General features: G+C 36.8%; 1 protein-coding gene across 1 annotated transcript in view; it reads right to left on the minus strand.

The window, feature by feature from the left end:
• The window catches only part of POLQ (DNA polymerase theta), a 124,392-nt gene that overhangs the window by 29,082 nt on the left and 75,241 nt on the right, over positions 1-20,069 (minus strand). The window contains exons 20-23 of the mRNA XM_078066510.1: positions 8,384-8,577; positions 4,292-4,429; positions 2,908-3,082; positions 357-483 (exon numbers count right to left, since the gene is read on the minus strand). Of these exons, the coding sequence (XP_077922636.1) occupies positions 357-483; positions 2,908-3,082; positions 4,292-4,429; positions 8,384-8,577 (634 nt within the window). The remainder of the gene's footprint in view (positions 1-356; positions 484-2,907; positions 3,083-4,291; positions 4,430-8,383; positions 8,578-20,069) is intronic.

Below are 20,069 nucleotides of genomic sequence, written 5' to 3' on the forward strand. Positions count from 1 at the left end.
CAAATCAACAAATCTTTTTGACCATATCTAATATTAATTATCTATGCTTTTTCTTCCCATAATGTGTATTTGGGGAAGGCAGAAGGGGGGAGATGTTCCTGACATAGTTAAACTCTTCCTTTCAGCATTTGAGTTCGAAAAGCACATCGTGCTGATTGATTTAATTAGTGGCCCAGGTTTTCAGTCTTTCACCATCAACAAGCTTCTTTATAGACAGACTCAGGATTTTAAATGGATAGTGTGTATGCCCAGAACAGAACATTAAACTAACTTCATTATTTTATCCAATAGGCTGGTTTTGAGCCATTCATACTCATAAAAGTATATTAACACAAATACAGAGAAATAGCCTCTACCTGCTCATGGGAAGTAGGCGTTTGCCTAGGGCTTGGGAAGGTGGGCTCTCCCCTACTAGTGTTGGCATTTTGATCTCAAAATCTCTTGGCACATTCTGAATATTTGGTTCTGTAAAGGTTATTCGTCCTAAAATCAAACAGAATGAAGACAGAAAATTGAGGGGGTTAGGGGGGGATCTGACATTTATTTTCATAGTAATTGCATTTCTGAATTATGCATTTTCTACTATTGCTAAACTAAATTTATATTTAAATATTTTTCATTATGTTCATGCATCTAACAATGATAAAATAAGTACAAGACCAATCCTAATGTAAGTGAATATATGAGTCAACTGCAATAGAATGTTTTACATTAACCTAGCTCTCTAGAAAACAAGCCCATGATAAGAAGTAATTTGATAAGCTGAACTCGTCCTGTGCTAAAATGAATACCAGATGTCAGCACTATATGAATGTTAGCAGTGGTATTAATGAGTAAAGACTAATCAAATGGATCCTAGGAGAAATGACTGTCAAAACCTTCAAACCCAGGAATGCACAAGACACAGAGAGAGGATCTGAAGCAGAAGAGCAACTGACTGCTGAAAAGGGACAACCGGGGCCCAAGGAACCAGCTAATCTGTAGGAGATGGAGTAGTGAGACGTGGTGACTGGAACATCACTCACTAGACATCACCTGGCTGCTTTTCTGCATCACCATCCTCACTCATCAAGAGAACCAATGGTAGCACCGACAAAGCTGGAGACTAGAATCAGGATGTTAATGAACTTTCTAGGAAAGAGAAAGCTATTTAATGCTTATAACTTTTATTTCCCCCAAATATTTTGCAGTTTATTTGTTTACTTATTGGTTGAATTTTTCTGAAACACATAAGCATTATTCAAAAAAAGCCTGGGTCACTGATGTTGTTATTGCAGTTTTTACATATATACATATATGTACATATATACATATATAGTTTTATAAAATCTTGTTTTATAATATACTCTTCATTGTAATGGGCTCTCTACCAGTTAGTATACATAATTTCGTCTTCTTTTGATGAGTCAGACATTTTAAGTACTTCAGATATTCTTCTTCTGAACAAACCCCTGATATATGTCCTTGTTATTTAGCTTTTAAGAAAAATTAGTGCTCAATGAATGGCAGATATCAATATACTTATTACCATTACCATTAATATACTTATTACCATTAAATGGCCTGCTCAATGTTAAAAAACTAGCCAACAGCAGAAGGAGTCCAAGTCTCTTGCTGCCTCAGCATACTATCTTCTTTTCAATAATAATATTTAATATTCAGGTCTATTTGAATTAATGAGGCTAACACTGGCAGACAAACAAGATGGCAAAAATAGATTATAAAACATGAATGTAGCTTCATGGAGGTGAATTCTAATAATGAAATGGCTTTGCTATGCTTAGGTAAGTTTGTATTTCTAAAATATTCTTTAAATGTAGGCATAGTATGGTGAAAACCAATCGACAAAAAAGGAATCGATTACTTTCTATTTTATAAGCAACAGATAAATGCAACACCTTTAGAAACTCTAGGCTGATTTTGGTTTTTCACCAACAAGGATTTATTTTACGTAAGTTTACATCATTAGCATATGTCTCAAAATGAAATTTAAACACCAACAGGGCAAGAAATGGCTAGGGTGAACTAAGAGGTTAGCTAAATACGGAAGAAGGAAAAGAATTTGTTTAGAACAGGGAATAAACGTGCACAGAAAAAAGCAGCTCATTCTGGTGCCTCCGTCTGTAAAAACAGCAACAGTCGGTAAGGAGCTCACACAAAGTGCCCTGCACTATTCTAAACACTTTAAATGTATTAGCCTATTTAATCCTCAGAATGCCCTGGTGAAGTAAGACTATTATTACTGTGTTTTACACATGAGGACACTCAGGCACAAAGCTACCTTGAATAAAGATTTAAACCCGTAAAAGTCAGATAGCAAAGCCCACATTCTATACCACCAACCTAAACTGTCTCGCCGATGAGATTTAATGCTGCCCTTTCTTCCAATGCACATTGCATTTCGCAGATATTTAGTTTTGCACTGCCTAGCACAAGAATGATTTTTTCCTTTCTAGATTACTCATACCTATCCCAAAATTGCTCCAAGATACCCAAAGGACTCTACAGCTCTTTTCTGGTTAAGTAAAATAAGACACTCATCTATTATACAGATGCCCCCCAGCATTACCTAGATTCATCTTGGGGAGAATCTTAAGAGGTTCGGGAGAGGGCTAGGACTGAAATTAGATAAAATGACTGATTCAAATATTAATCTAAAGTACAGTCTCAGACATTCCAGTTACTCTATATAGTACTTGAAAGCTGGAACTCTATCTTACTAAATCTCATCTCTGTAACTAGTATCCATCTATATTTTGGATGTAGTATGTGTTTCATAAATGCTTATGAAACTTCACAGAATCCAATGATTAACACTTGAATTCCTTGGTCATCTTAAGCAAATATTATATATGAAAAGTTTTCTTTCAAAATTGGATATTATCCATATTTAAGATTTCTCATTACCTGTAGCAGTGTGTGATTGTGATACAGGATAGATTCTTTCCATTCCAAGAAAAGGATTCAGACGCTTTTCCCGCTGCAGAGGAAAGACCACTTTGGTAATAGCGTTAGTGATTCTTCTCCACTCTAATATCAAGCCTGGTAAAGGATGCAATGTCCTTAATTTATTTAAAACATCCTGCCAAAGAAATATAATGAAGTAAGATCAGATTCCATAGCAAACTAGGCTCTCTTTTAGGTAAATAATATAATCTCAAAATTAAATTTGATAACTCCTATATCTACAACTCAAAATTACTGTTTGGGTTTTTGGCAATCACCATAATGATAAAACTATGATAACTATAGATGGTAAAATGCAAACATGTTAATCCTGAGTAATATCAATTTAGATCTACCTTAAAACAAATCAGTGTCAATTTAGCAAGGTACTATAACTGCCTTCCCTCACCCCACCCAAGAATCTGTATCATGTCTTTCCTTTGTCTATATTTTCCTCCTCTATTCTCATGTGATTATAAGTTTCTCATGTTTTTTTTTCCTTTTGCCCTAATACTTTAATCATTTCCATATCAAGAAATTCAGAAGACATTAATCTTTAAAACTTTGAACTTTCCATGCTACAGAGTTTTGGTAAACTGCTAAGAAATAGGAACTTGTGAAGTTAGAGGGCCAGTGAGATAAAACAAAAAGTTTTGTTACAGAATGAAACTGTGGAAACTTCCCTAGAGCAGGCAAGTCATAGTTAATGATAGTAGGGTCAAAATTCTACAGAATGGCAACTTGGATTCTCTTTCCATGGCTATTATGGTGGTATTTTCTACCCTTATTATTCCACTGAAAATTCATTTAGTAAAAATGTAACAATAAGCCTTTTCTCTCTTCTCTCCCAAGCATACAGTTTCCATGGATTGTAATTTGCAATTTTACTTTGAAATTAGTAGATTAGATTCTTAAACTCACGGAGAACTTAACTATTTTCTCTATAATTGAAAAAAGTTTTATTTGTAATGGCTGGGTTTTTTCCTTTTTTAATTCTTCCACACCTTTATCCATGTTCCTATACTATACAAATTATATTATACTTGAAGTCCAAGAGTAGCGGATGTCAATAATTAAATAATGTCTATAGGTCTGAGTTCATAAACCATTATACTGTTTTAATAATAGGAAGGACACAACTGCTAGATTAGATTTTGGTCCAGATTTTCCATGATGGAATGTCTCCGCAGTTTTGGCAGGGAGCCGAACCACAAACCAATTTGTTTTGATCTGGACACATTCAAATGGTGGGCTATGCTGGATCTTGACTTCATCAGCATTCTTTCAAGACACCAAAATGCTAAAAGTAATTCAAATTCTGCCCTGTAACTGTCCCAAAGAGTACCTTACTAGTGCTGTACTGTTTTCCCAGCTTTAGCTTGCGTCCATTGTCATTCCCTCTTCTGGTAGAACCCAAAGTTTTCTTGCTGCTTTGGTTTTTTATTTCTCCATTTGGTGGTAACTTCAATTCCAAAAATAAAACCTGCAATAAATTAATGCTTCTTTAGTCAAGAATCAAATCACAAGCATTGTCATTCACAAAACATTTTTAAGTTATTTGAGAAAATCCACACAATTCAACATGGGTTGGCAGAATTTTTTATAACATATTGAACTGTCACATTTAATAAATAATGACAATGAAAATTTGCATGTCAAGTAGGCTATCTATACCCTAATTTAGGCACTATAAGATTAATTCCAATAATAGGCTTTTTAACAGTCAAGAACACAGGAATGTATACTCTGTGTGCTGAACAAGTGATAAATAAGCTATTAACATTGAGACTTTAGGTTGCTCTGAGGACTGTGAACTCTCCTAAATACCTCTTGATATGGTAACCAACATGGCTGCTCAATCATTTAAGTCTCAGCAAGGGTCAACACGGGAGCCTTTGTGGCTATTATATGATCACAAAAATCAAAGAACACTGAGGTAGAAAGGGATCCAAAGAGCCATCTACTTCCACCACCATAAGGCTAGGCCCTGTGAGAACCTGGACACAAAAAGTCAGAAAAATATGGCCAACCCAATGTAGCAATCAATAACGACAGCTAGAGTAGCTAATAAGTACCTACTGAAGAAACTAAGCCTACACAGGACAGGAATCCACGTTCTGGGACAGAAGGAATAGCCTATGTATACCTAACCTATACACCAGCTCAATTTATAGGTTTTAAAACTCAGGCAATTAAGAATACTATTTACTACCTCCATTCATTCATTCGTATACATTGAGTGGGCTTTAGTGAACTTTGGATTATTTTCCCACTAATAATCCTAAAAATTAAGATCATTTGCATTATATTAAGAATCTCTATTGGCCACAAGTTGGGCAAGGGGTAGAAGGAAAGATATGCCTGTGCTTCTGTAGAATAGCAGTGATGATAGAAACAAAGATCTGGTTCTAATTTTACATAGTGGGAACAACTGGAGTCTTAGGTATGAAAGATACTGAGGCTTGCTGTGGATGTTAGTAACGATTTTTCCCAAGAATTGTGTTATATAGGGTTGCATGTGTAGGGATCAGGATTATCATATATAATAAATAAAATTATAAGATGCTTAGTTAAATTTGAACTGCACAGGGCATACTTATATTAAAATATTGTTCATTGTTTATCTGAAATTCAAATTTAGCTGAATGTCCTGTATTTTATCAGGTAACTCTAGTACAGATATCAAAGAGTATATGAATGGCAGGATAGGAAAAACAATCAAATAACTGAATAGGAAAATGAAACATTATTTTTAAAGTAATAATAAATCAACAATCCCAGGAAGAGAGACCTATCATAATTAGGACAACTCAAAGATCTCAAGTTACATATTTATAAGCTCTTTATCTTAGATTTCTGTTTTTGGTGAAACCTTCAGAATTAATTGTGAAAACTTCATATAAATTACCTCTCCAGGTTTAAATGAATACATCTGTGAAATGAGGGCGTTGAACTGGATGAGGGCAAGTGCCTCTTGCCCTCCTCAATAAATATTGAGCACTTACTGTGTGTCAGCCGTCACATGCTGGGCGCTTTAACATATGCCATCTCATGTCATATGTACAATTCTGTGACACTTCTGAAAAGTTTACACCAGTTGGAGAAACTTGCTTAAAGTTACATGGCCATAACGTAGAAAAATTAAGAATTAGAACCCATAGTCCTCTAACTCAAAGTCCTTTTTTTTTTCTCTAATTCATGCTTCCCTCTAGACCAGGGATCAGCAAACTTTTCCCAAAAAGGGCCAGATAACAGATATTTTCAGCTTTGCAGGTTTTACTGTCTCTCACAACTTCTCAACTGTGCCATTATAGACCAAAAAGAGCCACAGACAATAAGTAAGCGAACAGGTGTGGCTATGCTCCAATGAAATTTTATTTACAAAAACAGGTGGCAGGCCAGATCTGGCCCACAAGCTGTAGTTTGCAGATCCCCACTCTAGCCCAGTGCCATCCAAAAGAACTTTTTGCAATAATGAAAGTGTTCTATATTTGCACTCCCCTTTATGGTAGCCACTTACCACATGTGGCTATTGAACATTTAAAATGTGGCTAACACAACTAAGGAACTGAATTGATATATTTTAATTAATTTTAATTAAGTTAAATTTATTTACTTTTTAAAGATTTTATTTATTTATTTTGTCAGATAGAGACAGCACAAGCAGGGCGAGCAGCAGAGACAGAGGGAAAAGCAGACTCCCTGCTGAGCTAGGAGCCTGATGCAGGCTCAATCCCAGGACTCTGGGATCATGACCTGAATCAGAGGCAGAGGCTTAACCGCCACCCAGGTGTCCCAGTTAATTTAGATTTAAATAGCCACAAGTGGCTAGTGGCTCCTGTATTGGATGGCGCAGCTCTAGATGATTAGTAATATCCTGCCCAGTTCAAAGATTCCACTTAAAATCACCAAGGATTAACTAGTCAATGTGTGAAACTGTTCGATTACCTTAAATATAACTTCCATTTTAAAATGAAGACCTAAGAACAAGCCATTAACATCAAAGGCCTTTTATTCTGGCCTAGAATTTGGTCTAGGCCTATGGTCTTAGTATCTGAATCACAAGGGCATGGATTCCTGCCTATGCCCCAAGCCTACTTGTGCTGAAATCCAGGGATGCTCTGTTTTTCATAAGGTCCCCCTGTAATTTTATGTGCAGTCAGTTGGGTATTGGTTGGGGAGTTCTGAGCTAAAGAACTCAAAAGAAAATATTAAACAAAACAAAACAAAACAAAAAAATGGCACTACTGAATTCAATACACATGTACCCTGTGATTTGGAGAAACAAAATTCCTCATTTTTTTTTTTAAAGGTTTTATTTATTTATTTGAGAGAGAGAGAATGAGAGACAGAGAGCACGAGAGGGAAGAGGGTCAGAGGGAGAAGCAGACCCCCTGCCGAGCAGGGAGCCCGACGTGGGACTCGATCCCGGGACTCCAGGATCACAACCTGAGCCGAAGGCAGTCGCTTAACCAACTGAGCCACCCAGGCGCCCCTCATTTTTTTAAAACATATAACCCTGTGGCTTAAAAAAGGGGCATTTTTTATGAGTATATGTAACCTTTATTGAGCACTTACTATGAGATGGGCACTATTCTAAGTGTTTTACATTCATCATTTATTCCTCACAACAACTCTATGAGGTATTTCTATCATAACCCACTTTACTGATGTAGAAATTGAGATACAAAGAGTTGATGTATTGCCCCAAGGTTACAGGGTTAATAAGTGGAGGAGATAGGATTCAAACCCAGGAAGTCTGGCTTGAAAGCCTATGATCTTCACAACATGCTACATTACTGAATTGCATCTACAAGACACCTGAACTTCAATGTTATCAAGTGTAAGTACCCACCCTGTATCTGTAATCCTTCTACAACAACCCAACCACCCTTTGTGGAGTGTGGGGAGAGGAAAGAATAGAATGCCAACATTTGAAAATAAAAAGAGTAAAGTGTGTCCAAATTTATGTTAAGTTTATAAAAATCTTATTTAGGTTTAAAAAAGCAAACAATCCCAAAAATTCCTTTTTCATTAACAACTGAGAAAAATATCTAATTTTATTTTCCAAAAAAGGATTTTGGGGTAAGGAAGGGGTGAGAGTTCATGAAATTACTAACTTCATGGAAAAACAACTACACTGTTATATAACAACCACTATGGATCTTTTGTTTAACAAACATTCACTGAGTACCTCCGCTGTCCTAGGCAAATCTCATGGAGCATACATTCTAGGAGGCTTCTTTACCACCTTCCTATTTCATAAACACAGATATAAATTAGAAGCTAGAATACTCTATCTCCAAAGTACTCTGATAACTAAAATTTTTTTTAACTGATCTTTGGTGGTTAGGCAAACACATTTAGGAAATACACACACACACACACACACAAAAATAATTTTTAACTCTAAAATTCCCCATTCCCATGATACAACCTCAGCGATGTCATCCAAACTGGTGAAGGAAAAACTGTGTCCTGCTAGTTGATAGGCCTGGGTCTCGATTGCATCCAGCTTGGCTTGCATTATGTGTTTCTGACTTTCACATTCTGCAGTACTAAAGCCAATTCCATTTAGCTCTAGCAAGGCCAAGCAATACTGAGAGGGCATTTCCACTTTACAGAAAACATCTGGAAGAAAAAAAGAAAACTAAAACATTAATTTACCAGTTAAGTGACTAGATTAGCATCATCACCTAAACACACATGGAATTTTTCTAAGCAAATTCAGAGATGCTATCCAAGCTATTCTTCAAGATCCAGTCTCCTGAGCAGCACTCTCAGGCCAACAAGGAAAGGCATAAAAGTATTTCCTACTTTTCTACTTCAGCACTAGACTACTACCCTTGTCTACATCGAGAGCAGAAAAACTGGCAATCTTGTGAATAGTCTGGATTACAAGAGGCTGCATTTCTCCCAAGATAATGTTTCAGCTTCTACTCTTGGCAAGACCAAGAGAGCCAATCTTATTTGCTAAATTGACTATAATGAGTTAATCTCCTGAAATTATTTCCAATATTCCTGGTTCCATGATATGCATGCTTGCACAAAGAACTAAAAATGGAGGTTTCTTATTTTCCAGTGCTCTTACCAAAGAATAAAGAAAAAGATTCCTGAAGTAAGAATCAGAGTATTTTTCTATCTGCTGACACTTCTCAACAGAGTAGTCATTCTATATCAGTTTTTCCAGTACGGTCATTGAAATATTAGTCTCAAAGATACTCTATGAAAAGGGTGGAGTTGAGAGACACTGTGCACTGTGAGTTCCAGTGTTTACATACTGCTTTTGGATATTCATGATGCCTGTTAATTTAGTAAAGGCTCTGAGAAGACCTGAAGCAACGATGACTATTTAACTGAAAATCTGAAATTATTTGACCACAAAACCATTCATTTTATGTAACACTTATTAACATCCTGAAAAGTACATGTCCATAGAATGCATTTTGGGAAATCTATCCTAAATCATTAAGAAAAAATCCATACCAAAGACTTCAGCTTCCAGTACTATGGATCACAAGGACTCTGAGCAACCCTGGCCTACCCTCCCCAGCTCCACACACATACATTCTTTGAGGCATTGCTGGTCTCAACCAGCAGGAGAAATGTCCAGGGATACCCATAACCCCCACCAAAAGCAAATAAACAAGTGAGAGCTACTGGCCTCTAATAGGAGGAATTAACAGACAGTCAGAGCCTGGCTTTAAAGACCTGGACCCAGAGCAGAAATTCATGGGATGTGGAACCAGAGAAATCAGGAACTAGGGTCAGAACAAGAACAGTAAAAGCAGCACAAAGTCAGAGTGACAGGGAGCAAGCCTGTATCCGTAGGCAGTAGGAAGGAGCAGTACTGTCATAGGAATGAAATCCTACAGCCAAAAGGTTGAGGGGATATAGAACTTCAGAATAGCAACAGGAGGAGAAGCTAATTCTCAGACTTCTGTTCTGAACCAACACTCAAGGGAGGTTAGTGTGGTCCTTGGATGTGGTGTACTATGGTAAGGAGCAAAACCTTTCTTGAGGAAGGCTTTCCCCAAGTTAGGCCTGCAGGGCTCCACTGATCAAATCCTACATGAACTCACAAAGAATATGAAACATACAAGATAGCAAAGAAATACAAGTAATATACAGCAGAAACAACAAATGGCAGATTTAGACCCATAAGAATCGCAGATATAGATTCATTAGAACAGAATACAGAGCACAGTTATGAGTAAACTATTTACAAAATAAAAAAGATGAATAGAAACAAAGTAAAACTGATGAACCATGAGAGACGATGGACTCTGAAAAACAAACTGAGGGTTCTAGAGGGAGGCAGGTGGGAGGATGGGTTAGCCAGGTGATGGGTATTAAAGAGGGCACGTTCTGCATGGAACACTGGGTGTTATGCACAAACAATGAATCATGGAACACTACATCAAAAACTAATGATGTAATATATGGTGATTAACATAACAATAAAAAATAAAAAAAGAAACAAAGTAAAACAGTAGGAAAATATACAAATATATCAATAATCACAATAAATTGGTAAAATTGTAAAAAAAAATTGCTAAGTTTGAAAAATAAATGAATAAGCTATGCTTTGTTTATAACACACATCTAAATCATAAGGACCGAGAAAGGTTAAAAGGGATAGAAGAAAATATTAGGCAAATATTAAAAGAAAGTTGATACTGCCATATCAATTCCAGAAGATAGACTAAGATTAAAAGTCGTATTAGTGCTAGAGCTGCTCATAATATAATGATAGGTTTAATTCATCAGGAAGATAAATCAATTTTAAACATGTATGCATCTAATAAAATGGTCTCAAAATATATAGTTAAAATATAGTTAAAATTGATTGAACTACAGTGAAAATTAGATACAAAAGTTTTAAACAATAACCTTGACTTAATAGACATTTATAAAATTCTGCATCCAGAACTAGAATACACATTCTCTTATATATACATAGAACATTTACACATACTTCAGGATTTAGGTTGCAAAGCAACTCCAAAAGTTTCAAAGAATGAGTATTACATAATCATATTTTTTTTAACCACAATAAAGTTTGAATATTAAAAATTACAAAATAAAACATTTCCAAATATTTGGAAATTGAAAAACAATCTTCTAAATAACTTATATGTCAAAAATGTCAAAACAGAAAATGTTAATAAATATTTAAGATAAAATGAAAACATTACACGTAAAATTTTTAAGATATAATGCAAGGAGAGCTTTGAGGGAAATTTATAGCCTTTAATACCTCAATTAGAAAAGAAAAAAATGATTTGAAAACTAATGAGTTTAGTGTCATATTTATGAATTTAGAAAAAGTGCTACAAAATAAAGTCAGGAGAACTAAAAATCAAAGGCAAAAATTGGTTCTTTGAAAAGACTGAAAAATTGGATAAACTTCTATTAAGATTAAACAATAAATATGGTGAAAGAAAAAGACAACATAACAGATAAACCACAGATGTATTAAAAAATTAGCAATAGCTTAATGACAATAAATTTGAAAATCTAAATGAAAGAGGTAATTCTTAAAAATATAGTTTATTATAACAAAAATATATAATAATAATATAATAAAAACATAGTTCACCAAAACATAATTAAAGATATAATTGAATAATCTTACAACTGTAAGAAATCAAAGTAATAGTTAAAAATATTTCCACAAAGACAGTTTATAGGCAAACTCTACCAAAATTTCAAGGAACACATCATTTCTATGATACATAAACTCCTCCAAAGAAAAAAAAAAAGGAGGTTATATTTATCAACTCATTCAATGAAACTAGAATAACTTTGTTACCAAAAACAAAGCACAAGAAAGAAAAATTACAGCCATTTTATAACCGACGAATTGGCAAAGTTGAGACAATATGAATCACCAAGATTTCTTTCACATCGCTGTTTAGAGAGTAAATATATACACCATTTTGGAAAACAATTTAGCATAATCTTATAAAGTTGAATATTTCCATTCTCATGACAGAGTAATTCCAAACTCAAAAGAAATTCTCGCCCACATGTACCAGGAAACATGTACATGTGTAAGAATATGTATACAGAACTACTTGCTATAGCAAAACAAAAAATAAAACAAAATAAAACAAAAATAGAAACAACCCAAACATTTATCAACAGTAAAATGGACAAATAAATTTTGGCACACTCACACAGTGATATATGACACAGCAGTGAAAATGAATAAATTATAGATTCTTGCAATAACATGCATTAATCTTATTAACATGATACTGAGTAAGAAAAGCAAGTCCCAATGTGACAGGTGTTTTATATAAAAGTTCAAAAACAAGCAAAACTAAATAATATATTGTTTGGACTTATATATATATATGTATACATATATATGCTAAAATTTTTTAATTAAAAAATAAAATTTAAAATAAAAAATAAGGGAACAATAAACATAAAACTGGGTGTGCAAGAAAGGAGGTGCACATAGACACAAATGTCTATTATTAATAGTGTGAGTGAACAGATATTATATATTAAAATAATAATAAGTAATAAGAGGACCATACATGGACCAAGGATGATAACGTACATGAAAGAATGATTATGACAAACACAAATCTGTATAGCTGAGATCTACTTTAAAAAAGAGAGAAACCAACTCACTCCATCCCTAGAAAATCATCTATGTTCAACCCACTCTAGAAAGGACATAATTGATCCATGTGAAAAGAACAGGATACTTGGTCCTGAGTCACAGTGAGCAAAGTCACATTGTTATTAAAATTTAGTCACACCCAAGCAAAAATCAGCTCTCTAGTGGGAGAAGTCAGCTGCCAAAACATACCCACCCAACAGGCAAGAGAATGAGAAAAGAAAAAGAAAAAGATTCTGGAGATCCTTCAAGCATATTCTGAAATAATTATTTCCAAACAAAATTTGACAGTTGTTTACATTCTCTCTAAAAACTTTATTTCAATGTACTTCAATTCTATGGACTCTTTGAATAGGAAAGACTCGGCATTGTACAAAAGAAAGCATTTAATACCTCGTGGCCACCCACTTTTGAAAATTTGCCTAAAAAAGGAGTTTTCAAGGCACACTGAAATTGTAAAAGTTAAAAATAACAAATGTAGAGGGTTTCTTATACTTTTCTGGAACCATAATTTCCTTTTCCTGTAGGTGAAAAATTGTCTTTAAGAGTGGGAAATTTCCCTCCCGAAGATACTGAAAGTTTTTAATTCTGATAATGGGCAACAAATGTTCTTAAGAAGTTACAGACTAATCCATATCACCATCACCAAATGTTAGATCTTAAGGGCAGACAAGGCCAACTGAGAGGGAAAGAGAGCTGTGTTCATTCACATTATCACCCATGAACATAGAAGCAGTCCTGAGGCATATGTACCATATACTCCAATTCCTTGGCCTGCCTACATTGGCTTAGAGAAGCTGAGTTTGAAACATTTCAGTGCACGTTTAAGAGCAGCTAATTAACATTGCTTAAGCAACTCTCCTACAACAGACAACTCCATTTGATCTTTGTATTATTCTACTCCAGTGATGCTGGGGAGAACATTACTATTAGCACAGAGGGCTTACGTTAGTAGTAAAAATCATGATCACCATCATTATCATCCTCATCATCATCATCTAACACAGTAGTGAGTGCTTAATCTGGAAAACACTGCGTTAAGTTCTCTCTCATTTAATATTTATAACATTATAAGAAACAGATTTAAAGAGTGTCAGTAGCTTGCCCAAGGCCTCTCACTAATAAGTAATACAGCCCAGATTCAAACCTGGTCTGTGCAAATTCATCAATCTGCTGTTTCTAGTATTTATCAGGCAATAAATTCATGGTTTAAATCTTCTCACAATGAAATCAACTTTGTTCCACTTCATCATTTCTATCATAAGCATATGATATGCTCTCTGAAGTCAAGGTAATCACTCTTGTGCAGCCAGCAGACTGCACAATAAATCCATGCTATTTATCATGACATAAAAAAAAGATTCACATGAATATCCTTTGCTAGAGAAATAACTATTTAAAATTCTAAAAAGATAATACATCACTTTTTAAATTCCATGACAGATTAGGTGTTTTTTTTTTAAGTTTCTTTTATTATGTATGTTAGTCACCATACAATACATCATTAGATTTTGATGTAGTGATCAACGATTCATTTTTTCGTGTAACACCCAGGGCTCCATGCAGTATGTGCCCTCCTTAATATCCATCACCAGGCTAATCCATCCCCCCACTCCCCTCCCCTCTAAAACCCTCAGTTTATTTCTGAGAGTCCATAGTCTCTCATGGTTCATCTCTCCCTCCGATTTCCCCCTCTTCATTTTCCCCTTCCCTCTCCTAATGTCCTCCATGCTATTCCTTATGTTCCACAAATAAGTGAAACCATATGATAATTGATTTCCTCTGCTTGACTTATTTCACTTAGAATAATCTCCTCCAGTCCCATCCATGTTGATGTAAAAGTTGGGTATTCATCCATTCTGATGGCTGACTAATATTCCATTGTATGTATGGACCACATCTTCTTTATCCATTCATCTGTTGAAGGGCATCTCAGCTCTTTCCACAGTTTGGCTACTGTGGACATTGCTGCTATGAACAGTGGGGTGCATATGGCCCTTCTTTTCACTACATCTGTGTCTTTGGGGTAAATACCCAGTAGTGCAATTGCTGGATCATAGGGTAGCTCTATTTTTAATTTTTTGAGGCACCTCCACACTGTTTTCCAAAGTGGCTGTACCAACTTGCATTCCCACAAACAATGTAAGAGGGTTCCCCTTTCTCCACAACCTCTCCAACATTTGTTGTTTCTTGCCTTGTCAATTTTTGCCATTCTAACTGGTGTAAGGTGGTATCTCAATGTGGTTTTGATTTGGATTCCCCTGATGGCTAATGATGATGAACATTTTTTCGTGTGTCTATTAGCCATTTGTATGTCTTCTTCAGAGAAGTGTCTGTTCGTATCTTCTATTTTTTCGACTTGATTATTTGTTCTTTGGGTGTTGAGTATGAAAAGTTCTTTAGATCTTGGATACCAGCCCTTTATCTGTAGTATCATTTGTCTTCTTCCATTCTGTGGGTTCCCTCTTTGTTTTGTTGACTGTTTCCATTGTTGTGCAGAAGCTTTTTATCTTGATGAAGTCCCAAAAGTTCATTTTTGCTTTTGTTTCACTAGGCTTTGGATAGGTATCTTGAAAGAAGTTGCTGTGGCCGATGTCAAAGAGGTTACTGCCTACGTTCTCCTCTAGGATTTTGATAGAATTCCTGTCTCACATTGAGGTCTTTCATCCATTTTGAGTTTATCTTTGGGTATGGTGTTAGAGAATGGTCAAGTTTCATTCTTCTGCATGTGGCTGTCCAATTTTCCCAGTACCATTTATTGAGGAGACTGTCTTTTTTCCATTGTATATTTTTTCCTGCTTTGTTGAAGATTATTTGACCACAGAGTTGAGGGTCCATATCTGGGTTCTCTATTCTGTTCCATTGGTCTATATGTCTGTTTTTGTGCCAGTACCATGGTGTCTTGGTGATCACTGCTTTGTAATATAGCTTGAAATGGGGCAAATTGATGCCCCCAGCTTTTTCTTTTTCAACATTTCCTTGGTGATTCGGTGTCTTTTCTGATTCCATACAAATTTTAGGACTGTTTGTTCCAGCACTTTGAAAAATGTCATTGAAATTTTGATCGGGATGGCATTGAAGGTATAGATTGCTCTGGGTAGCCTAGACATTTTAACAATGTTTATTCTTCCAATCCATGAGCATGGAATGTTTTTCCATCTTTTTGTGTCTTCAATTTCTTTCACGAGTGTTCTGTAGTTCCTAGAGCATAGATCCTTTACCTCTTTGGTTAAGGTTTATTCCGAGTTATCTTATTGTTTTTGGTGCTATTGTAAATGGAATCGTTTCTCTAATTTCTGTTTCTACAGTTGCGTTGTTAGTGTATAAGAAAGCAACTGATTTCTGTGCATTGGTTTTGTATCCTGCCACATTGCTGAATTACTGTATGAGTTCTAGTAATTTGGAGGTGGAGTTTTTTGGATTTTCCACATAAAGTATCATGTCATCTGCGAAAAGAGAGAGTTTGACTTCTTCTTTGCCAATCTGAATACCTTTTATTTCTTTTTGTTCTCTGATTGCTGTTGCTAGGACTTCTAGTACTATGTTGAAAATAGTGGCAAGAGTGGGCATCCTTGACGTGTTCTTGATCTTAAAGGAAAGGCTCTCATCTTTTCCCCATTGAGGATGATATTTGCTGCGGGTTTTTCATAGATGGATTTTGTGAACTTGAGGAATGTTCCCTCTATCCCTATACTCTGAAGAGTTTTAATCAGGAAAGGATGTTGTATTTTGTCAAATGCTTTTTCTGCATCAATTGAGAGGACCATATGGTTCTTCTCCCTCCTCTTATTAATGTGTTCTATCACATTGATTGATCTGCGAATGTTGAACCACCCTTGCATCCTGGGGATAAATCCCACTTGGTCGTGGTGGGTGATCCTTTTAATGTATTGTTGGATCCTATTAGCTAGGATTTTGTTGAGGATTTTGGAATCCATATTCATCAGGGATATCGGTCTGAAATTCTCCTTTTTGATGGGGTCTTTGCCTGGTTTGGGGATTAAGGTAATGCTGGCCTCATAGAATGAGTTGGAAGTTTTCCTTCTGTTTTTATTTTTTGAAACAGCTTCAGTAGAATAAGTATTATTTCTTCTTTGAATGTTTGGTAGAATTCCCCAGGGAATTCATCAGGCCCTGGACTCTTGTGTTTTGGGAGCTTTTTGATCACTGCTTCAATCTCGTTTCTGGTTACTGGCCTATTCAGGTTGTCAGTTTCTTCCTGTTTCAGTCTTGGCAGTTTATAGGTTTCCAGGAAGACAGTCATTTCTTCCAGGTTGCTTAATTTATTGGCATATAGTTGTTGATAGTAATTTCTAATAACTGTTTCTATTTCCTTGGTGTTAGTCATAATCTCTCCCCTTTCATTCATAATTTTATTAATTTGGGTCCTTTCTCTTTTCTTTTGGATAAGTCTGGCCAGTGGTTTGTCAATCGTATTAATTCTTTCAAAGAACCAGCTTCTAGTTTCATTGATCTGATCTACTGTGTTTCTGGTTTCTAATTCATTGATCTCTGCTCTCATCTCTGATGCGTTGTTTAGGCATCATTTGTTGCTTTTTCTCTAGTTCTTTAAGGTGTAGAGTTAGTTGGTGAATTCGAGATTTTTCTATTTTTTTGAGTGAGGCTTGGATGGCTATTTTTTTCCCCCTTAGGACCGCCTTTGCAGTATCCCGTAGGTTTTGGACTGATGTGTTTTTGTTCTCATTGATATCCATGAATTGTTTAAGTTCTTTGATTTCCTGGCTGACCCAAATATTCTTTTTTTTTTTTTTTTTTTAAAGATTTTATTTATTTATTTGAGACAGAGAGAGAGAGAGAGCACATGAGATGGGGGAGGGTCAGAGGGAGAAGCAGGCTCCCTGCCGAGCAGGGAGCCCGATGCGGGACTCGATCCAGGGACTCCAGGATCATGACCTGAGCCGAAGGCAGTCGCTTAACCAACTGAGCCACCCAGGCGCCCTGACCCAAATATTCTTGAGCAGAGTGGTTTTTAGCTTCCAAGTGTTTGAATTTCTGCCAAATTTTTTCTTGTGATTGAGTTCCTGTTTTAAAGCATTATGGTCTGAGAATATGCAGGGAATAATCTCAATCTTTTGGTATCGGTTGAGACCTGATTTGTGACCCAGTATGTGGTCTATTCTGGAGAATAGAACTTCTGGAGAAAGTTCCATGTGCGCTCAAGAAATATGAGTATTCTGTTGTTTTAGGGTGGAATGTTCTGTATATTATCTATAAGGTCCATCTGGTCCAGTGTGTCATTCAAAGCTCTTGTTTCTTTGATATTCTGCTTAGATGATCTTTTTTGCTGAGAATGGAGTATTGAGGTCTCCTACAATTAACGTATTGTTATCAATATGACTCTTTATTTTGGTTAACAGTTGGCTTATGTAGATGGCTGCTCCCATGTTGGGGGCATAGATATTTACAATTGTTAGATCTTCTTATTGGATAGACCCTTTAAGAATGATACAGTGTCTTTCTGGATCTCCATCCCTTCACTTTCAGTCTGGATGTATCTTTAGGTCAAAAATGAGTCTCTTGTAGACAGCATATGGATGAGTCCTGTCTTTTTATCCAAACTGCAACCCTGTGCCATTTTATGGGAGCATTTAGGCCGTTCACGTTGAGACTGATTATTGAAAGATATGAATTTATTGTCATCATGTTGCCTGTGAAGACCTTGTTTCTATAGATTGTCTCTGTAAATTTCTGTTCTATACCACTCTTGGGGTCTTTCTCCTTCTATAGAACCCCCCCATAATATTTCTTGCAAGGGCGGCTTAGTGGTCACATATTCTTTCAGTTTCTGCCGGTCGTGGAAGCTCTGCATCTCTCCATCCATTCTAAATGACAGCCTTGCCAGATAAAGTATTCTTGGCTGCATGTTCTTTTCGTTTAGTACCCTGAATATGTCTTGCCAGGCCTTTTTGGCTTGCCAGGTCTCTGTGGATAGGTCTGACATTATTCTGATGTTCCTCCCTCTGTATGTAAGGAATCTCTTCCCCCTAACTGCCCTGAAGATGGTTTCCTTGGTTCTAAGATTTGCGAGTTTTACTATTACATGCTGGGGTATTGGCCTGTTTTCCTTGATCTTGGGAGGGGTCCTCTCTGCCTCTAGGACACTAATGTTTGTTTCATTCCCCAGATTAGGATAGTTCTCAGACACGATTTGCTCAAATATATCTTCTAGTCCTCTCTCTCTCTCTCTCCACCCCTCAGGGATCCCAATAATTCTGACATTGGAACGCTTCATGGTGTCACTTATTTCTCTGATTCTATTTTCATGGATTCTGAGTTGTTTTTCCCTGACCTCCTCTTTTCCCTTTTTATTAAATGGTCTGCCAGGTCACTAATTTGTTTTTCTGCCTCCCTTACCCTAATTGTTAGATTATCTAGATTAGACTGGATCTCATTGATAGCATTTTTAAGTTCTGCCAATCAGGTTTCATTTCTGCCCTTAGAGACTCTATGTTGCCTTTAATTGATTTCTTCATTCTAGCTATTGTCTTCACAATTGCTAGCTTGAATTCCATCTCTGACATCTTGGTTATATCTGAATCCATTTGTAAATCTGTGGCATAAGTCATAAACTCTGAGTCTTTCCTATTTTGGGGGTTCCTCCTCCTAGTCATTCTGTTATGGGTGGTTGAGAGAATGTATAGAGTCCAAATTATTGACCACAACCCAAGCAAGATGCACCTGTTTTCTAGGGAACTTAGGGTTGCTGGCCTCTTGTTTTCCCAGCCTGTCTTCTGGGGGAGGGGCCTGCAGCACTGTTACTCAGGCAACCCTGTTTGGGCAGAGTTGCCCTGCCCCCTGTGGCGGGGGATGGGCTCAGTGAAAACTGGTTTTTGGGAGCTTTTGTTCTCTGGTGGCTTTCCCTGGCAGCTTTCCATGTCTCTTCCAAGAGTCAGAGCAGAAGAGACCGTTTCCAACCCTCTGCCTCAGAGCAGAGAGATCAGTTTGTTCTTCAGTGAGCTCTCCAGCCACACTATCTCCGTTTCTGTCTGTGCTGCTATAAACTGCGCGTCCTGGGTTGTGTGCCCCTCAGCAGGGCTCCCAGTCCTCGCCTCCAGGTTGGGGAACGGGGGCACGTCTCTGCCCTTTGCGCTTCTAAAACCACCAGCTGCCCCCAGTTCACAGACACGGCCCTGCCACTCCGGTTCCCGTCTGGGGGGCTGCCCTAAAGTCCTTTCCTCGCTGCTACCGGTCTGCGAGTCTGTGCCCCGTCCCCAGTGTGGGAGGCTATTGCTCACTGGCGGTGTAGTATCCCCATGGTCAGGATCCCTCCCCCTGCCATTTATCCTCCGATATCTGCCCACAGAATCATGGCTCCCTGCTTTGTACCTCGAAACCAACTGCCTGAGATATTCTGTTTGTAGAGATCCAGCTCTGTCATCTTACATCTCAGGCTGATTTTGTGGGTGTTCAGAGTGGTCTTGTAGATATCCAGCTCAATTCCGGGGACCGGTTGGAATAGGGTCCC

This window comes from Halichoerus grypus, chromosome 1 (genome assembly GCF_964656455.1).
Source record: "Halichoerus grypus chromosome 1, mHalGry1.hap1.1, whole genome shotgun sequence".
Taxonomy (NCBI): Eukaryota; Metazoa; Chordata; class Mammalia; order Carnivora; family Phocidae; genus Halichoerus; species Halichoerus grypus.